Here is a 21,289-nt window from a genome sequence, read left to right on the forward strand (position 1 = left end):
AACAATTTTCGTAAATTTATTGTTTGTGATAGTGTTGATATTGTTACTCTGAGACTGTTGTGTATGTAATATGACAAAAAATCAAATGAGCAGTTATATGATAATTCTAATTCTGTTATTCCCAATGACCCTGAGGACCAGAATTATCAGAGTGGCAAAAAGGAGACGCAGATGTAGTATAGTAGAAGAGGTTAAGAAAAGACCCTGTAGGCTGGAATTTGAATTGTGAGAGTGTTGAAACTCACGATTTATTTTATCTTTGTTTTAAAACACACTGCGCCCCCCTCCATTTCCTAGCTCTGTCCATGAAAAGGCGTGGAAACAGTGACCATTCCAGTAACAATAACCAACCTTAGTGCCTAGATTATGGTCTCGAAATAGCCTTTCCCTCTGTGAAGAATCAGGGCTCTTTGGAGAAATGGCTCATTCTAGTTCTTTGGCAGGAAGTGAACAAGATGAGCCTCATACCAGATAGCAAGGAAGCTATCAAAGATTTCTAGGTGATGTTAAAAAGATCTAGCCGCCAATTCGAAGGGTTTCTTACCAAATACAAAGACAGATGAATCTATTAAACTGCACCAATTAGTAAAATTAAGATTGGATGAATCTTTATAGGACGAATAACCCTGTTTCTTCAACAAGTAATTTGCAAAGAAAAAAAATGTGTAGGTTTTGTTAGGAACTTGATTTAAACAAACTAAAAAAAATTGTCATTTGTGAGGCAATCGGAAATTTGAACACTGACTAGTACTCTATTTTATTATAGAGTTATTGATAATTTGGGATAGGTTGATAATAGTATTGAAGTTATATTTTAAGAAAAAGAGTTTACATGACAAAATAATACAGGAGGGGAGAATGGGTAGGGAAAACAAGATTGGCCATGAGCTGACAATTGTTAAAACTGGTTGATGGGTACATGAGGATTCAATATACAATTGTCTATTTTTGTGTGTTTGAGATTTTCTGTAAAGAACAGTTAAGGAGGGAAAAAAAAAAAAGAATGCAGCCTCAAAGAGTTTGAGATGATGGTGGAAAATTCCAGGTGAAAGTATCTAATGAGAAGTTAAAATTGGTGTGTGTTTTGGGGCGAGGAGAGGGGTAAACAGGGCTGGAGTAGTATATTTTGAAGTCTTTGGAAGTAAGACGATAGTTGTCAAGTGGATTAAATTTCCAAGAAAGTAGAGTGAAAAACAAGGAATAAAGTTTGGGAGAATGAACAGACTTAGGAATCTGAAGAAGGAAAAGGAGCCAGTGAGTGGAAAAAGGGAAGGAACAGGCAGGAAGATAAGGCTGTCATCCAGAAATCAAGGGAATATTTTCAAGAAGTTAGAGTCAGATGCTGTGGAGAGGTCAAAAGAGAAAACAAGTTTAAGGGCAGTCTCCTCTGTGTTAGGAAATAGTCAGATATTATCACTACCCTTCACCAGTTTTCTAGTGTTGTTATTGGCCATTCTGTTGTGCATAAGAGAATGGGTTTTGGACCTGAGTTTGAAATGGGGCTAATAAGATTACATAGCTTTCAGGATTTTACGTATTGGGTGAGTCAATACGTATAAAGCTCTGAGAACAGTACCCGCCACATGAGGGCTGCTGCTTCTGGTTGTGTTCCGTACCTAATTGCTCTTCTTACTCCATATATTTAATAAGCATGTTACTTCTACATACTTCTGTTTTGAAATCAGGCTTGATTCCAAAAAGGATTTAAACATAGATGTAAGCTTTGAGCCCTTTTTGGTTTAAATTGCTTTTTTTAGAAATTAGATTTTCTTTTTTTAGGCTAGATTGATGATGATTTTGGACTACTTGCGTTACAAGTTCTCAAGAAGTATCTTACGAGGTTAAAAAAGGATTGGGGACTTCCCTGGTGGTGCAGTGGTTAAGAATCCACCTGCCAACGCAGGGAACACAGAAGATCCCACATGCCGCGGAGCAGCTAAGCCCATGTGCCACAACTACTGAGCCTGTGCTCTAGGGCCTGCAAGCCACAACTACTGAGCCCACGTGCCACAACTACTGAAGCCTGCGTGCCTAGAGCCTGTGCTCCACAACAAGAGAAGCCACCGCAATGAGAAGCCTGCACACCGCAACGAAGAGTAGCCCCTGCTTGCTGCAACTAGAGAAAGCCCGTGCGCAGCAATGAAGACCCAACGCAGCCAACAATCAATCGATCAATCAGTCATTAAATTTACAAAATAAATTTACAAAAAAAAAGGATTGAATATCAGAAACCAAGATTTTGTGAACTTTTATGAATAAAATAGATTGTCATGATTGTTTTATATCCTTGTGGAAATGTAGTTTTATTAAAATATTTTTAAAAGATACTCTTTAAAGTTTGCAACTAATAAACAACCCATTTGAATATGATTATCCTTTAAAAGTTTTTTTTATTAGGAATGAAGTAAAATTAGTACTTTAAATATGTAAAAACTGGTGATTGATTTTTACGGTATATACTTCAGACTTGAAGCATGAATCTAATTTTTTTTAAGACTTTAGGTAAAGTTGGCCGAGTACAACAAATTTATTCAGACAGTGATTTAAAGGTGGAAGTCTGTGGAACATCTTGGACGTATAATCCAGCAGCAGTTTCCAAGGTGGCATCTGCAGGATCAGCCATTAGCAATGCATCTGGTGGTATGTTTTGTTTCATGTTTCTCTAAAAGTAATATGGTTTACATTAGAACATTTCCCAATTCCCCAATTCTTGTATACAGATAATGTTGTATGTGTTCTTGATTTTCTCATAGATCACATAACCTCACTTGAATATTAACTACCTTTTAGACTTTCGCTAAAGGTTTTTTGTTTTGGTTTTTCTTCTGCTTTTTTATATGATGAACAATCTTTGTTCTGGCTGAGGTATGCCCTGGAAAAGGTCCGTAAATATGTGCTTTTTCTTTGATATATCAAGGGCTTCTCCACATCAAATCTGAGATACCTGAAATTCAACATTCTTACTCCTTAGTCGGAAGTTTTGTTTTCTGCTAAAGAACCATCGCTTTCTTAGACTACTTTATTTTCTTTTTATTTCCAATATTATTGCTAGCCGATGGCTTTCTTTCTGGATATTTTTACATGTCAGCTATACTTCTTCTCTTGTCATTTAATAGGAGTTATATACATACCACAATGAGTAGAAAGCTGTGTGATCTAGTCTAAGATCTGTAACATTGAGCTCTGAGTGTCCATATGATATACGTAAGACCTGAAAGACAATTTGTATCATTATGATACTCCCATTGTAGTGTGTTCATTTATAATATCTTTGGTATGACTCCTAAATCTTGAATTATAGTTTGTATGTAGCTCTCTTCTTTTTCTGAAATGTTAACTTGAAATACATGAATTGGAGTAAACTGGGAATAACTGTGGGCTCGAATTTAATGCAGCTTTATATGGTAGTAATTATAACAGGCATGGGTAATATCTGTAGCATAGTACGAAAATAATATTAATGATAGAAATAATAAGAAAGGAAAAGTATGTATTGTAGGCATATGGGTAATGCTTGTCTGTTAGTAGTTAAGGTTTGAGATCCTCCTATATTAGCAGCTTTATTTGGTGCTTTACAGAAAGACTCTCCCAACTCTTGAAGAAATTATTTGAAACCCAAGAATCTGGTGACCTCAATGAAGAATTAGTTAAGGCTGCTGCCAATGGAGATGTTGCTAAAGTGGAAGATTTGCTAAAAAGACCAGATGTGGATGTGAGCATTTTAAAAATTATTTTGAAGCATACACAAGAATGGAATAGTTATAATGAACCTTATACTTCAACAGTTATTAATATTTTGCCACATGTGCTTCATCTATTCCTTCTTGCTTGTTTTTCTAGGGTATTTTAAAGAACACACTGGGCATCACTTCTTCATTGTGCATTTCTAAAAGATATTGACATTTTCTTAATACTGACTTTTAAAATTTTATGATTGACAAAATTTACTTTTAGGTTTTTAAGTAGTAGTGTCCTTTTGGGAAATTCAGTGAAATTTTCTCATATAAATGTTATCTTAAAAAAAAAATGTTATCTTATTATGTTTAAAAAATACATTTTAGTAAATTTTATAAGCAATTTTCCATCTCTCTTTTCAAAACATTTAATCTAAACTTTTTCCCTCCCCTCCTTATGAAAAATTGACTGTTTCATAGTTTATAATGCAGGTGAATTAGGGGTCATGCATTTTGTGAATCTTAATAGTTTATGTTGTAATTTTACCATTTACAAAAGCCATATTTTAAACGGGTTCAAAATTTAAATTTTGGTTCTCGCTTAGTCATCCATTGGCTTTGTCATTGCTACTATTGTGGCACCAGTATGATGTCAGTACCAGCCAAGAGACTGTAGGCTGAGTGTCAATTTGGATCATTGTCACTGTGTAGTGAGGACTTTTGTTGCCACATTTTTGTGTGCAAGTATGCTAGATAGTTTGACAAAGATCAGATCTGTAATTATAAGGTGTAAACATCTTACTTCTATGATCTCATGTGGCATTTTAGGTTTATTAGAGATCAGTTGCAGCAGCATGACACAGTGGTTCCTTGATTGGTTATGAGCTATGTCACAAATAATTTGTTTCAGATATTAAAGTTTTTTGTGTTTGGAAAGTAGAGTCAAGACTTCTTTTATATTCAGTCAAGCAGATTTACATGTTATTGTACTTAATTTTTTCCTTTATTTAATTACTGATTTATTTTAGTTGTTTTTTAGAATGTCATACATTCTAAAAATTTCAAGGGAAAAACAGTTCTACAAGGTTTGTTATGAAAAACAGCATCTCTTTCTCAATCTTATTTTGCTTTTCTTCAGAGGCAACTATTTTCACCTCTTTCAGCTGACTTTCTTCATATACTTACTTCCACATCTTTCAATAATGTATTTCTATTGTTATTTCTTGATTTTTATGTTTTAGGAGTTATCTTTTGATACTTCTCTGTGAAGGTGAGGATTCAGCTTTCTTTTGCCACCTCCAGCCCATCCCCACTACACACATACACACCTCTTCCAGGTTCTTAATGTGGTATTATATCGTATTGTAATTTTGTTAAGATTAAAATTAATTGTGCATGTTATTATTCAAATGACATTCACATCTAAGCTGTGGAGGATACTAGATTGTGTTTTCTTACACAACTTTTTGTTTTCCTTGGTGTTCATAATTGTTCTTTAAAAAAAAAAACTGAGGTGTATTTTACATACAGTGAAATACATGGATCAGTTTTGACAAATGCATATACCCACATAATCCACAGCCTTATTAAAATGTAGAACATTTCGTTCGTTCCAAAGAGTTCACTTGTAGTTTTTCCCAGTCTCTCTTAATCCCAAGAGATAATCTAAAAATTTTTTCACTTATTAGTAATCTATATTGTTATAATTAATTCTTCTCCAAAATTCTCTCTAATTGTGTAATCTGTCAAGAAATTCAGGCACATCAGGTATGTATTCATTTCATCTTCTGAGAGAGATTTCTCTCAGTGCCTTCTGACCTGTTCCATCTGGCCAGGTTGCTCTCTATGCCTGATGCCCATTTGGAATGTATCTCACCCATCATCCTGGAGGTGCCCTTCCCCTCTCTCCTGTGTTGGATTTTTTGTTTTCTATATCCTCTGTCCTTCTGTTTCAAAGTTTATTCCCTCTTTTGTGAAGTATAGCTTTTAGTAGCTTCTTCAGAAAAAGAGTGCATGGGAAATAGACCTTCAATGTATATTTTTTTTAACCTTACTATTAGGTTTTAGATGGGAATAGAATTCAAGGTTAGGTATTATTTTCCTTCAGAATAATCCCATTTTCTTCCAGCATTCAGAATTGCTGTTGAGAAGACTTATTAAGCCATTCTGATTCCTGATTGATACTGCATGTGAGCTGTTTTTTCTTTTTTTCTTTCAAGCATGAACATCTCTTTTTGTCACCAGAGTCTGAACTTGTACAGTGTTGTGCCGTGATGTGGATCCGTTTTCATCCATTACTTTTAATGCTTGATCTTTTTATTCTGGAAATCATGTCTTTCATATTTGGGAATTTTTGATCATTTTTTATTTTAGATTTTATTTTTAGAGCAGTCTTACAAACTAAAATTGAGAGAGGTACAGAGATTTCCCATGTATTCCCAGTCCATCCAAATGCATAGCCTCCCCCATTATCAACATCACTTGCTAGAATGGTACATTATTTTACTGAGGATGACCTATATTGATATAATCACCCAAAGTCTATAGTTTACCTTAGAGTTCACTCTTGGTGTTGTACCTTCTGTGGGTTTGTACTAAGGTATAATGATATGTATCCATCATTATAATATCATACAGAGTATTTTTACTGCCCTGAAAGTCTTCTGTGGTCTGCCTATTCACCTCTTTTCCCCACCCCACCTCTGGCAACCACTGATCTTTTTATTGTATTCATAGTTTTGCCTTTTCCAGAATGTCATATAGTTGGAATCATACAGTATGTAACCCTTTCAGTTTGGCTTCTTTCACTTAGTAATAGGCATTTAAGTTTCTTCCATGTCTTTCCGTGTCTTGATAGCTTCTTTCTTTTTAGTGCTGATTAATATTCCATTGTCTGGTTGCATCAGGGTTTATCCATTCACCTACTGTAGGACATATTGGTTGCTTCCAAGTTTTGTCAGTTATGAATAAAGCTGCTATAAATGTGTGTATGCAGGTTTTTGTGTGGACGTAAGTTTTCAGCTTTCTTTAGATTAGTACTAAGGAATGTGATTGCTGGATCATATAGTAAGAATGTGTTTCCCTGATGATATATATTGTGGAGCATCTTTTCATATGCTTATTTGCCATTTGGATGTCTTCTTTGGTGAGGTGTTTGTTCAGGTCTTTGGCCCATTTTTTAATTGGGCTGTTTTCTTAATGTTGAGTTTTAAGAGTTCTTTGTATATTTTGGATAACAGTACTTTATTAGATACGTCTTTTGCAAATATTTTTTCCCAGTCCGTGGCTTGTCTTCTCATTACCTTGATATTTTGTTTTGCAGAGCAGAAAATCTTAATTTTAGTGAAGTTCAGCTTATCAACTATTTCTTTCATAGATCATGTCTTTGGTGTTGTATCTTAAAAATAAAGTCATCACCATACCCAAGGTCATCTAGGGTTTCTCCTATGTTATCTTTTAGAAGTTTTATAGTTCTGTGTTTTACATTTAGATCTGTGATCCATTTTAAGTTAATTTTTGTGAAAGGTGTAAAGTCTGTGTCTAGATTCATTTTTTGCATGTGGTTCCAGCAGCATTTGTTAAAAAGATTATCTTTGCTCCATTGTATTGCCTTTGCTTCTTTGTTAAAAATCATTTGACTGTATTTATGAGAGGCCATTTCTGGCCTTTCTGTTCTTTTCCTTTGTTCCGTTTGTCTGTTCTTTGGCCAGTACCACACTGTTTTGATTACTGTAGCTTTGTAGTAAATCTTGGAGTCAGATAGTGTCAGTCATCCAGATTTGTTCTTCTTCAGTATTAAGTTGGCTATTCTGGGTCTTTTGCCTTTCAGTATAAACTTTAGAATCAGTTTGTCAGTATCCATAAAATAACTTGCTGGGATTTTGATAGGGATTGCATTGAATTTATGGATCAAGTTGGGAAGAACTGTTAGTCTTTCTATCCATGAACATGGAGTATACTCCATTTATTTAGTTCCTTGATTTCATTCATCAGAGTTTTGTAGTTCTCCTCATGTAGATCTTATACATATTTTGTTAGATTTATACCTCAGTGTTTGATTTTGGGGGGTGTAATGGTAATGTGATGGTATTGTGGACATTTCCTTGATTATTAGTAATATTGAGCATCTTTCTATGTACCTGTTGGCCATCTGTATGTTTTCATTGGAAAAATGTCCATTCAGATCCTCTGCTCATTCTTTAATCAAATTGTTTTTCTTGCTTTTGAGTTGTATGGGTTCTTTATGTATTTTGGATATTAACTCCTTATCAGATATATGATTTGCACATAGTTTCTCCTCTTCAGTAGGTTGCCTTTTCATTTTGTTGATGATTTCCTTTGCTGTGCCGTGATATTATGTTTTCAGTTTCATATTCTACTTGTTAGTATAGGAATGCAATTGACACTTGTGTATTAACCTTGTATCCTCCAACCTAGCTATAATTGCTTATTAGTTCCAGGAATTTTTTGGTCTCTTCTTTCAGATTTTCTACACAGATGATCATCTGCGAACAAGGACAGTTTCCTGTCTTCCTTCTCAATCTGTATACCTTTTATTTTCTTTTCTTGCCTTACTGTATTAGCAAGGATTTCTAGTATGATGTTGAAAAGGAGTGGTGGGAGTGGACCTGCTTGCCTTGTACCCAATTTTAATAGGAAAGTTTGGAGTTTCTCACCATTAAATATGATGCTAGCTGTAATTTTTTTGTACCTAGTCTTTTTCAAATTGAGAAAGTTCCCCTTTATTCCTTGTTTACTGAGAGTTTTTATGATGGGTGTTGGATTTTGTCACATGCTTTTTCTGCATCTATTGATACGGTCATGTGATTTTTCTTTTTAACTCTGTTCATTTGATGGATTACGTTAATTGAGTTTTGAATGTTGAACCAGCCTTCCATACCTGGGATAAATTCTACTTGGTTGTGGTGTATAATTCTTTATGTACTTTTTGGGATTTGATTTGCTAACATTTTGTTGAGGATTTTTGCATCTGTGTTCATGAGAGATATTGGTCTGTAGTTTTCCTTTCTTGTAGTGTCTTTGTCTGGTTTTGGTATTAGGGTAATCTGCCCTCATAGAATAAGTTAGGAAGTTTTCCTTCAGCTTCTGTCCTCTGAAAGAGATTGTAGAGAATTGGTATAATTCTTCCTTAAATGTTTGGTAGAATTCACTGGTAAACCCATATGGGCCTGGTGCTTTTGGTTTTCGAAGTTAATTAATTATTGATTCAGTTTCTTTATTGGACACAGGCCTTTCACATGGTCTGTTTCTTCTTGTGTGAGTTTTGGCAGATTGTGTCTTTCAAGAAATTGGTCCATTCCATCTAGCCTATCAAATTTGTGGGCATAGAGTTTCCAGAATATTCCATATTATCCTTTTAATGTCCATGGGATCTGTAATGATATCCCCCTTTTCTTATATTAGTAATTGGTGTCCTTAGCCATTTTTTATAAAAGGTTTTATGGATGGGAGTGAATGTAGTGGGATTAAGGAATTACACTTAGACTTGGGTGTATCCATGAATAAGTAATGCATTTACATCTGAAGTGAAGAAAAGGTTGGTTGAAAATTACTGCTTTATATTAGAACAGTTGTGTATAGCTACCCTGGTAACTCATTTATGTATGCTTCATGGTAGTTTGCTTACCATTAGCATTTGGTTATATTGGCTGAATTGAATTTCTTTATACTGTAGCAGACAGTATCTTTTCTAAAGATTTTTCCATTCACCTCATTGCTTTTTCTTCATTGAAACAGACTCTGAGATTTAATAATTCAAGTAGACATATACATACAAAACGAAGGTAACTTACTTCCCTTCGTCCCTTCTTCCCCTCCTTCTTTTCTATTTTCACCTTTGCAGACTGCCTAAGAGTTCTTTCATAACTCTTTGAACAATGGAAATTTCATGTATCCCTCCCTAGATTAGAGAAACCAGTTTCTGGTGATCTATGGTAGGATATATAGAACACCAACCTAAATTGTTTTCATAGAATCATATAATTTGCTGGCTTTAAACCTACACTGTATGTATATATTGGCTCTTTCTGATGTGTGAGATTCCTTCATCCTTTCTTTTTTTATTTAGGTGAATGGACAGTGTGCTGGTCACACAGCCATGCAAGCTGCTAGTCAGAACGGACATGTTGACATTTTGAAGTTACTTTTGAAGCAAAATGTGGATGTAGAAGCAGAGGTAATTAAAACTAAGCTTAAAGAATATTTTAAGTAAAAATTAATGTCCTAGAAATGGTACTTCTTATCATGAGATGGATTTTTTTCATTTTGAAATTTAATATTAACCTAAGGCTCTTCTGATTGAAAAGAAAAATTTGACAAAAGACAGCTCGGAGCATTTCATGTTTTTCTGTGATCAATCAGTATTCTAGGCATAACCCTAAGTGAAGATAGTTGAGTTTCCCTTTGCTATGGTAGGACCACCATGTTGTTGGGAGCCCAGTTGGATTTACCCATGAGTCATGCTGGGGAAATAGAGGGAAGAGGAATATAAATCATGTGCGGCAAGATTTTTCCTGATATGTGACACTCAGAGGCCTTTTGTTGTTGTTGTTGTTTATCTCCTGAGGGAAAAAGTAAACTAGAATTTGTTTAGTCTTTTTGCTTCCTGATCTTTATATGGGTTTTTGAAGATTTTTACAATGCATGTTTATCGCTCTATGTGTGTATATGTGCTTAATTTAGAGTATATTCTTATTTATTTATTTACTTATTTACTTATTTATTTACTTATTTACTTATTTATTTATGTATGTATGTATGGCTGTGTTGGGTCTTCGTTTCTGTGCGAGGGCTTTCTCTAGTTGCGGCAAGTGGGGGCCACTCTTCATCGCAGTGCGCGGGCCTCTCACTATCGTGGCCTCTCTTGTTGCGGAGCACAGGCTCCAGACGTGCAGGCTCAGCAGTTGTGGCTCACGGGCCCAGTCGCTCCACGGCATGTGGAATCTTCCCAGATCAGGGCCGGAACCCGTGTCCCCTGCATTGGCAGGCAGACTCTCAACCACTGCGCCACCAGGGAAGCCCTAGAGTATATTCTTATTAAAGGAGAAATAAATGATTTTTACTATCATTGGAATTTCATTGTATGGCTGGTATGAGGGATGGCTCCCTTTGTTGTAGTTAACTATAACCTCATCACTTAAAGAGTATATTAGAATTACATTTGTTTTAGCCTAATACAAGATTATTTAGGAATAAGCCAAATTCTGTCAAAGTTAAACTAGGCAAAAGGTTGCAATTTTCTCCAAATGACACTCTCATCTGAAGAAGCTATTTAATATGGATTTGAATTTCTGAGGGCTAAATTTGTTGACCAGCCTGTTTTTTACTAATTATAAAATTTTAATGACATATATTTGAAAAGAGAAGTCTTACATTATTTTTGCTTTTTTCCCCCAGTTGTATGTATCTTGAGTTGTTGGACAGCTACTAAAGAGCCATTGGTTTTGTAGGTATAAATAAGTCATCTTTGATGTTGGAATTTTTCTTTTGCCTAGAGCTTGAATTTTAAATCAGTATATTATACGTTTGTAAACTATATGAGACGTTGTGTAGAATAGGGATGCAGCTGTGGGGTAGGGAACAAAGTTAGCACTATTTCTCAAGAGTAGGTTTTTTTTTTTTTTTCCTTAAATGAACTCAAATACAAAGCAAATTGTTAGTTATTACTGTACACATAAGCTTGGAGTTGGAGTGAAGCTCAGTAGGCTAGGTGTTTGTCAATAATTTATCTTTCACTTTGGAAACCACATCTCTTACTAAAGCTGTAAGGTACAGGTGGACTTCTGCCATACCTCCTCCTTTGCATTTCCATTCTGTGCATTTTCTGTTTTAAAAACCATTGTAGGCAGATGTAATTTGTAGGAATAGTGTGAAAAAGGAATATTTACACATCAGGTTAAATTAATAACACAGTGTCCCAATTGGTAGAGGAAAAATTACATTTAAAAATTGGATTGAAATATAAATATAATTCATTGCCTAAGAGTAAAACAAAAATTTATCAAAGTTTCATTTTTCTAGAATGTAAGAATTAACATTGTCTGTCATAAACAGCAATATAGTTTGTTTAAAACAGTGATTCTTAACTGGGGCGCATTTTTGTCCCACGGGGGACATTTTGTGGAGACATTTTTGATTGTCACAACTGGTTGCTGGGGAGTATTACCGGCATCTAATGGGTAGAAACTAAGGATGCTACTAAATATCCTACAGTGTACAGGACAGCTCTCACAACAAAGAGTTATCTGGTCCAAAATGTCAGTAGTGCTGAGGTTGGGAAATCCTGGTTTAAAAGTTGGAGAAAATAGTTAATTTTACGAATGCACTTAAAATTGTGATTCATCATGCACTAGCTTGTTTGTAAGTTGATTGGTTGCTATTAATTTTTTTATTATTGGAAATTTTAAACATGTATAGAAATAGAATAGTATAATGAATCCTGTGTACCCATTACTCTACTTCATTTATTTTTCCTGGTCAATTTTGTCTTATCTGTACCCTCTTGCCTCCCATTTCCTCCACTGACTTAGTTTGAAGCAGATCCAGATATCATATTATTTAATCTGTAAATATTTTAGTATGTATCCTAGAAGATAGTACTCTTTTCTAAAAACTTTATTGTACCTTTAACACATGTAGACACGATAAATTAACAATGATTTTTAAAAAATCTAATTTTATTAAAAGTTTTGAGGTTAGCTGAAGAATAAAGAGAATAATATATTTTGTTGTCTAGTTATCTCATTCTGTATCTGTATTAATTTTTTTCATCTCCATCAGGAAGTGAGCTCAAGATAGTATAGATTACAGGTTGCAAACTATAGCCCGCAGGCCAAGTCCAGCCCTTCATTTGTATTTTTAAGTATTATTGGAACACAACACACCCATTAATTAATTTTATTGTGTATGGCTGCTTTTGTGCTACAGCAGCAGAATTGAGTAGTTCTGTAGTTGTGACAAGAGATCATATAACCTGTAAAACCTAAAATATTTACTTTCTGGCCCTTCACAGAAAAGTTTGCTGGCCCCTAATGTAGATGACTATTACAGGTTTTAGTTGATTTAAGCTGTTATTAAACTAAATTATTTGCTATATATTATACCTTTCAAATATGTGATAAGGTTACATTTTCTTCCCCATTTCTTTTTCTTAGGGAAAACTCAGAGAGCTATTTTGGAAAGTTGGTTGTCTCCATGTATGACCTACTGAGTACAGTAGGATTACATTCTGTTTCCTTCTTAATGTGTAGTTAAAGTCACCGAGGACTGTGAGATCTTAGGTATGTTGATATGGGTGAGCTAATGTTTGATCCTCCAGGGACTCAGTTGTTTTTTTTTTTTTCCCCCCTACTGATGAATATAATAGGTAAAGGTGTGGAGGATTTATTTTAATGGAAAGGAAGCCCAGTTTTAAAAAGTGTGTTCTTTACAGTAAGTTTTTCAAATACAGTATAAATATATACTGAAGATATCAGTAAACTTTAGGTGGTTTCACTATTTAAGGTTAATGATGAAACTCTTTTAATGGAGAATATTAATAGTAGGGAACAGTACTCGACATTGTCAGAAAACCCAAGTTTTAATGGTATTGTTGCTGTCTAAAATGATATTGGGCAAAAAGTTTAATTGGTATAAGCTTCAGTTTCCTCATCTATGAAAATAACTGAAAGAGTTGGGGAATAGAGTAAGGGAAATAATTAAGATACCATTTATAATGTAGAACACAATGGGAATTTAAAGTGTCATTATTACCTGTGTTTGTTCTTTTTTTTTTTAATTAATTAATTTGTTTGTTTTATTTTTGGCTGCGTCGGGTCTTGGTTGCTGCACGCGGGCTTTCTCTGGTTGCAGCGAGCGGGAGCTACTCTTCGTTGCAGTGTGCGGGCTTCTCATTGCAATGGCTTCTCTTGTTGCAGAGCACAGGCTCTAGGCACACGGGCTTCAGGAGTTGTGGCTCACGGGCTCTAGAGCGCAGGCTCAGTAGTTGTGGCGCATGGGCTTAGTTGCTCCGCAGCATGTGGGATCTTCCTGGACCAGGGCTCGAACCCACGTCCCCTGCATTGGCACGTGGATTCTTAACCACTGTGCCACCAGGGAAGTCCCTGACTGTTCTTATTAAAGATTTCTTTCCAACTAGTGGGAGTTAGCACAGTTTCTCAAAAAAAAACCCAGATGCTAATTCTGTCTGATTTTGCTTATCTAGTTAATGAAAACAAAACTGTATAAACATTTTATTTAACTGTAATCTGAAAAGGAACGGGCAAGTGGACTTTAAGACTGGTCAGTTTAAGGAAATTTCTTTTCTTAAAAACAAGTCAGAACTCAGAATAATAACATCCAGAATGGCTCTAGGAATTGGTATACGTGGTTCCTGGGGATCCATGTTAATTCAGGTTGTGACTAGAGGCTTTCTCACCTCCCTACATGCCCCCCCTGAAATACTGGCACTATTAAAAACATGGGATGTCAAGAGAAAAATTTGATTTATAAGACCCAGAAAACAGTCGTTAAGGTGTCATTTACAGGAAGGCAGACTGCAGTCTAAGATTGCCCAAATAAAAAAGGTCAGGTTTTAAAAGGGGGCATATCATAGTTTTATAGTTCTCCCTTATCAGTAAATTTAGTTGTGCAGGTTGGGTCTTAAGAATCGTCATTCGTTGATTCTTTTTTTCCCCCATATTCCTCATTTGGTCTATCACTAAATCCTGTTGGCTCTTTAAAATATATCCAGAATTTAAACAGTTTTCATCTTCCTGCTGCCACTGTGCTGGTCTCCTCACACTTCTCTTCTCCCAGATATCTTCATGGCCTTCTCTCTCACTTCTTTCAGGTATTTACTCAAACCTTCCCTGGAAGGGGCCATCCCTTGGCTGTCTTATCTAATCTTTTCTCCTTGCTGTTTTTTCTCCTTGGCACTTTCTACTACCTAACATTTACATTTTATTTACTTATTTCATTTATAATATTCTGTCTCCCCCACTAGAATGTAAACTCCATGAGGGTGAACTTTATCTTGCCCATTGTTGTTCTCCAGTGTCCAAAACAGTACTGAGCTCATAGTAGGCACCTAGTAAATACTCATTGAAGGAATGAATAAATGAATGAACGAACAAACCAGAATACACCATTTCCAGACAATCTAAAGGTTTTAATATGATCACAATACCAGCATCTTGATTAACTGAACAAGTTTTAAGGAAAATAAGATGAAGTACAATATTATATTTGAGAATAATAAAATATTGACCTAATAATATAATAGTTCACCTAATTTACTGAAAATATCAGTGAGTTCAGGAAGTATTTAATTTCATTGATGGCAGAAATCATGGGGACTTCCCTGGTGGTGCAGTGGTTAAGAATCTGCCTGCCAATGCAGGGGACATGGGTTCAAGCCCTTGTCTGGGACGATCCTACATGCCGCAGAGCAACTAAGCTCGTGTGCCACAACTACTCAGCCTGTGCTCTAGAGCCTGCGAGCCACAACTACTGAAGCCTGTGCGCCTAGAGCCTGTGCTCCTCAACAAGAGAAGCCACAGCAATGAGAAGCCCACGCGCTGCAATGAAGAGTAACCCCCGCTCACTGCAACTAGAGAAAGCCCACGTGCAGCAACAAAGACGCAATGCAGCCAAAAAAAAAAAAATCATGATGGTTACCAAGAGGATTCTGGGATGGTGATGGAGTAGGAAGTACTAGGAGTCCATCTCCCCATCTAGACAACAACTGCACTGGCAGAATCTTTCTGATGTAACTATTTTAGAACTCTGGCTTCTGTTGAAGGCTTGTGACTTCCAAGGGAAGGCTTGGGGGTTAATTGTGGTTAATTTTGGTCAATTTCAGCTCTTAGCTCAGCAGGAACTACACATACCCCACCCTCCAGCCCAGTGACAGGCAGCCCAGGTATGTGTTCTTAGATCAGCTTGCAAGGTGTTCTAATCCTTGATTGCTGCTTCTCATTATGGAGGTGCAGGCACAGAGGTGGGTAGCCATTGTTGCACCCTCCCATTGTTGCAAGCCCTTCCTCATTGGCTGAAGTTACTTCCAGAGGATTTAAGGGTCTGTGCTCTTTTCTGCTTCCCCTCCTATTTTTCTCTTTTTCTCCTTTTGGGAACCTGGCATTAAAGACTATGACATTCAAAAGCAACTGCGTATATGAGGGAAATTAGAAAGGCATTGCACATACCTGAGGAAAGGTGCAGGCTCAGAAAAGACCCAAGGAGACCTTAAGTTTGCACTTCAGGCTGTAAGCATGAAGACAGGCTAAAACAGTCAAAACCAAAAACAAACCCTGCAGAAGGAGAAGACTCTGATTTCCAGACTTATGGCATTATTAGATTCAAATGTCCAGTTTTCAACAGAAAAATCACAAGGTAAACAGCGAAATAGGAAAGTATGGCCCGTTCAAAGGAAAAAAAATAAACCAACAAGTAAATGTATCTGAGAAAAACCAGATGGCGATCTACTAGACAATGACTCTAAAACAGTTGTCTTAAAGATCCTCAAAGAACTAAATGAAGATGTGTAGAAAGTCAAGAAAATGTGTGAACAAAATGGAAATATCAATGAAGACATAGATAACCTAAAAAGAAACTAAAAAATTCCAAAGCTGCAAAGTACAAGAACTTAAATGAAAAATTCATAGGGGTATTCAAAGAGAGATTTAACCAGGCAGAAGAAAGAACCAGTGAACTGGAAGATAGGACAATGGGAATTATCAAGTCTGAGAAACAGAAAGAAAAAAGACTGAAGAAAAATGAAGAGAGCCTAAGGGGCCTGTGGGGCATCATCAAGTGGACCACCATACACATTGTGAGAATCCTAGAAAGAGAAGGCAGAAAGAGAGAAAGGGGCAGAGAGGTTGGTTGAATAGAAACTCCCCAGATTTGATGAAAGATATAAACATCCAAAAAGCAGAATGAATTCCAAATAGGATGAACTCAGCCCTACATTGAGATACATTATAATCAAACTTTCAAAAGACAAAGAGAGAATCTTGAAAGCAGCAAGATAGAAGCAACTTGTCACTTATAAGAGATCCTTTTAAGATTTTCAACAGATTTCTCATCAAAAACTTTGGAGGCCAGAAGATAGTGGGCTGATATCTTCAAAGTGCTAAAAAGGAAAAAACAAAAAACAAAAAAAACCCTGTCAACCAAGAATCATATATCTAGCAAAACTGTACTTCAGAAATGAGGGAGAAATTAAGACATTCCCAGACAAAAGCTGAGGGCGTTTGTTGCCACTGGACCTGCCTTGTACGAATCCCAAAAGGGAGTCCTGCGGTTGAAATGAAAGGATATTAGACAGTAACCCGAAGCCATATGAAGAAATAAAATCTCAGTAAAGGCAAATACAAGGGCAATTATAAAAGAAAGCATTATTTTAGCAACAGTTTCTAACTCCACATCTTATTTTCTGCGTAATTTAAGAGACTGATGGATTTTTAAAAAACAGTTATTAGCTTATGTTTTGGGGCACACAGTGTACAAAGATGTAATTTTGTGACATCAGTAACTTGAAAGGGGTGGGGATGGAGCTGTAAACAAGTAGAGTTTTTGTACGTTGTTGAAATTAAGCTGGTATAAATTCAAATTAGATTGTTATAACTTTAGGAAGTTAAATGTAATCCCTGTGGTGACCACAAAGAAAACACTTATAGCATAAAGGAAATGAGAAGGAAATTAAAACATTTCACTACAAAAGATCAACTAAATACAAAAGAGACAGTAATGTAGGAAATGAGGGGGAAAAAAGGCTGTATGGCGTATGGAAAACAAATAGCAAAATGATGGAAGTTTTTCCTTCTCAGTAATTACTTTAAATGGATTAAACTCCAAAAGACAGAGATGGCAGAATGGATTAAAAAAAAATATTCTAACTGTGCGCAGTCTGTAGGAGACTTATTTTAGATGCAGAGACACGGGTATGTTATTTGTATTTTACCACAATAAAAAAATCATTGAGAAAAAAAATGCATGATTGTTATTAAGGCATATTAAGGATTCAATTCAACGCCCATCTTGGTTCTTACTAGTAGTAGGTACTATGATACGTCTTGGGAATAAAGATGATTAAGACGCAGTCGTAGCCCCCACGAAGCTCACGGTCAAATAAAAATGACAGACTTGCAAACAAATTATTATTCTCTAGTGTGATAAGTGAGATGACAGAAGAAGAGTTAAAATAATTTTGTGAGAGTCAGGGCAAGTTTCATAGAGGAGTTACGTGAGCTGAGTTTTAAAAGAATGTGTATTTTCAAACCAACAAGGTAATGAATAAGAGCATTGAAGTCTGAGAGCAGCACATGAACATATGGGGTGAAGTACGTTGGTAAGTTAGTTTTATATATGAGGGAACATGGCAGCAGATGAGTCTGGAATGGTCCACAGAAGTAGGCTTTAAAAGAGGTTTGTTCTTTATATAGTGGAGTTACATTAAAGAGTGTTAAACATAAATTCTGTGTTTTACAAAGAGAATTCTGTTTTTTGTGTGAAGAATAGATTGGGTAAGAATGCTGGGTGAGCTATGGCAGTAGGTCAAGTGAATGAGAATGAAGGAAGGTCTGAATAAATTAGCTGTAGAATTGGACAAGAGAGATTAGATAGCCATAGAATTTGGTGTTTGACCTAGGGATTCAGGGAAAGGAAGTAGGTGAGCATGACCTACAGATCCTGATTTTGTTGACTGTACAGTCTGTGGTTTTATCAGCTAAGATAGGGAAGAGTGGAGCAAGAGCAGGTTTTGGAGGTTGAGAGGAAACAGGGGAGCAAGAGGATAGAAAGAACCAAGATCAGTTTAAGATTTAATTTGAGGCCCCTTTACAAATCTTTTTAGGTAATCTTTTGGGAGTGAGCTATTGTGTTGTCCCTCAACATCTCGTTTGTTGGCAGTATCAGAGACAGAATAATGACCTCAATGTTTGAGGCTTTTTGGAATATTTAAGATAAATTCGGAAGAAAGCAACAGAACCTGTAAGTTAAGGTCTTTGTTCAACTGAGATTTTCTAATTTAGAATAAAAATCTGGAAATTAATTGTTGTTTTCTAGTGTGTATATGTATTTTCCAAAATCTTTAAACTTTCCTTATGTATTTCCCTTTGACATATATTTGGGTTTTAAGTTTTTAGGTTTTTTTTAAAAATGTAAACAAATTGTTGATGGAACCTGCATAAAAGTGTTTCGGTAGCAGTTTTCTAACAATCATAAATATATGGTACACTTCATAAATAGTTCCTGTTTTTATTCAGTGAGTGTTAGTGGATTCCCATTTTTAATGGTAGGAGTACCACTAGATAGGCTTAAAAATTATAACAGAAAATAAATCCAGATTGGAGGTTAGGAAGATCTTACATCTAAGATTCTGAAATACTGAAATGTGTTACTAGAGAGGTTAACAATACATACACACAAACATATCTTTTTTTTGTAAGAAGCTTGTTTTTCTGGAATGTTTAAATATAATGCTACTCAGAGGCACAAGAGTTGAATCTTAAATCTTTCCTGTGGTAGTTTGCCAGTTCCTTTATGCTTAGTGTTAAGAGGTAACAAAAACTCCTAACCTTGTTTAGCTGGAATGTTAGTAAGGTAGAAGTCTCCTGAGTCTTGGTTTCCTACCTTTTCAAGAATGGTTGTCAAGTCGTCATGGACTTCTACTTGAGCGGTTTTACTTTTAATATCTGTTTGAGAAAATATGCAAAGACCAAAAACTGTTTTGAATTCAGCAACTGTTTTGTTTATTTGTTTTAAATATATTTAACCACAGCGGTATTTATCTGTGTTATCTTTGAAAAGTAGTTCAGGTAAGCTCGAGTGCCATGTGGATTTTCAAACCACTTGCAAAAGCTAGAGTCCACCAGGGCCTACCATGGGTTGGAGAAAGTCTGAGAGTATGCTTACATCTGGGTGTTAAAATTTGAGATGTGTATGGAATAAAGACAATACCCTTATAATATCCTTCTCCATCTGCATCTAGCAAGGTAATGAGACTCTTTTTGGTATGGACTGTGTATATTATCTTTATGGTGCAGTACAAGCATTTTTTTTTTTAAAGCAGTTTCTTGCATTTGAAAAAAATTAAAGCAGTTGGGTCTTTTTCTACTCTCATCTCCTCAGAAATATGCCAGCAGAAGGTGAGGCATTGCTACTGGATTCCTCTGAAATAGTTTTGGAATTTTGGATGTATAGAATTATACTTGTTTATGTTTCATTTTTATCTTTAAATGAAATACTTATTTTTTTTCTGTTCTTAAGTATACAGAAAAGTGTATGCTCAGCAGCCAGAGATAACCAATGTTAACATGTTGATATATTTCTTCCCCTTAAAGCTAGTTGAGATCATACTGTTTGGCATTCATTCTTTTTTTTTAAATTACTCAATCGCTAACATAATTTTTATGTTATTAAAAAAATCTGTGTAACATTTTTTAAAATGAAAATAACTTCATATAGTTGTGTCGTGATTTAACATTTTCTAATGTTGGCTTACCATCATGCCTGATAAATTAGGGGTACTGAAGAATCAAGCTACTTCTGAAATAACTATTGGTCTGGTATATGTGTGCACGATATAATGATCCAGATCATCATTTATCTTTGGAGTTAATCACGATTCAAGCGAATTTCTAGTTATTTTGTTGGCTCCATTCTGTTTTCTGTTTCCTTTTCTCACATTAATCTGGTTCTTGATGAATTATTATAGCTTCGAGTTTTGTTTTTCTTTCTAAAATATTCACTGACTCAGATTTAAATGCTGCTGTTTAGGATAAAGATGGAGATAGAGCTGTTCACCATGCAGCTTTTGGAGATGAAGGCGCTGTTATAGAAGTGCTGCACCGAGGCAGCGCTGATCTGAATGCACGAAACAAGCGCCGGCAGACACCACTTCATATTGCTGTCAATAAAGGTCACCTTCAAGTGGTGAAGACTTTATTGGACTTTGGCTGTCATCCCAGTCTTCAGGTAAAACCTTTAAAGAAATATATTCTGCAGGTATTGCTAGGATTCTTTTAAATGGAAGTACTAAATGGTTTTGTGGTAAGCATTCTTTTGTTTTCAGTTCTTTTTTGTATGATCAATCATACTAAATGATACTGAAGGTATAGAATGTCATAAAATTGGCAGTTATTCCTTCTTAGAAAAGCCTTTTTTAAGAAAGTGTCAGTAAATCGATTTTGTTTGGGGGAGTTGGGGATGGGAACTTGTGAAAATATCAGCTCTGAGTTGATTTGATTTAACTTTATTGATCATGACAGTGAGCTTCAGCATTTCATTATAGTTACTTCAGAGGTATCAAAAGTATTTTAATTGTAGCTTAATTTATCTTAGAGTCTGGGTCTAGTCATTAATCCAGTCTTGGAAGATTTTCTGATTTGGAAATACATATAGGGTTTTAAGATTGATTTGTAGTAGGACCTAAGGAAGAGTCACCTAAGAAATGATTCTTCCCATCTATAGTTTTGGCAACCAGGTGAATTAAATTGGATAGATCTCAGAGAAGTAATGAAGAAGAAGAACCAGAGTAATGGGACTGAGGGTTTGAGAAGAACTGAAAGAATCAGAGATTTTGTTTAGCTAGATGGTTACTATGGACTGATATT

General features: G+C 35.6%; 1 protein-coding gene across 2 annotated transcripts in view; it reads left to right on the forward strand.

The window, feature by feature from the left end:
- Nucleotides 1-21,289, forward strand: part of MIB1 (MIB E3 ubiquitin protein ligase 1) — a 117,023-nt gene that overhangs the window by 41,248 nt on the left and 54,486 nt on the right. For both annotated transcript variants that reach the window (XM_068562325.1, XM_068562324.1), the window contains exons 8-11: nt 2,496-2,640; nt 3,579-3,712; nt 9,763-9,870; nt 20,454-20,651. In XM_068562325.1, coding sequence (XP_068418426.1) covers nt 2,496-2,640; nt 3,579-3,712; nt 9,763-9,870; nt 20,454-20,651 — 585 coding nt within the window. The remainder of the gene's footprint in view (nt 1-2,495; nt 2,641-3,578; nt 3,713-9,762; nt 9,871-20,453; nt 20,652-21,289) is intronic.

The sequence above is a fragment of the Eschrichtius robustus genome, chromosome 14, assembly GCF_028021215.1.
Source record: "Eschrichtius robustus isolate mEscRob2 chromosome 14, mEscRob2.pri, whole genome shotgun sequence".
Taxonomy (NCBI): domain Eukaryota; kingdom Metazoa; phylum Chordata; class Mammalia; order Artiodactyla; family Eschrichtiidae; genus Eschrichtius; species Eschrichtius robustus.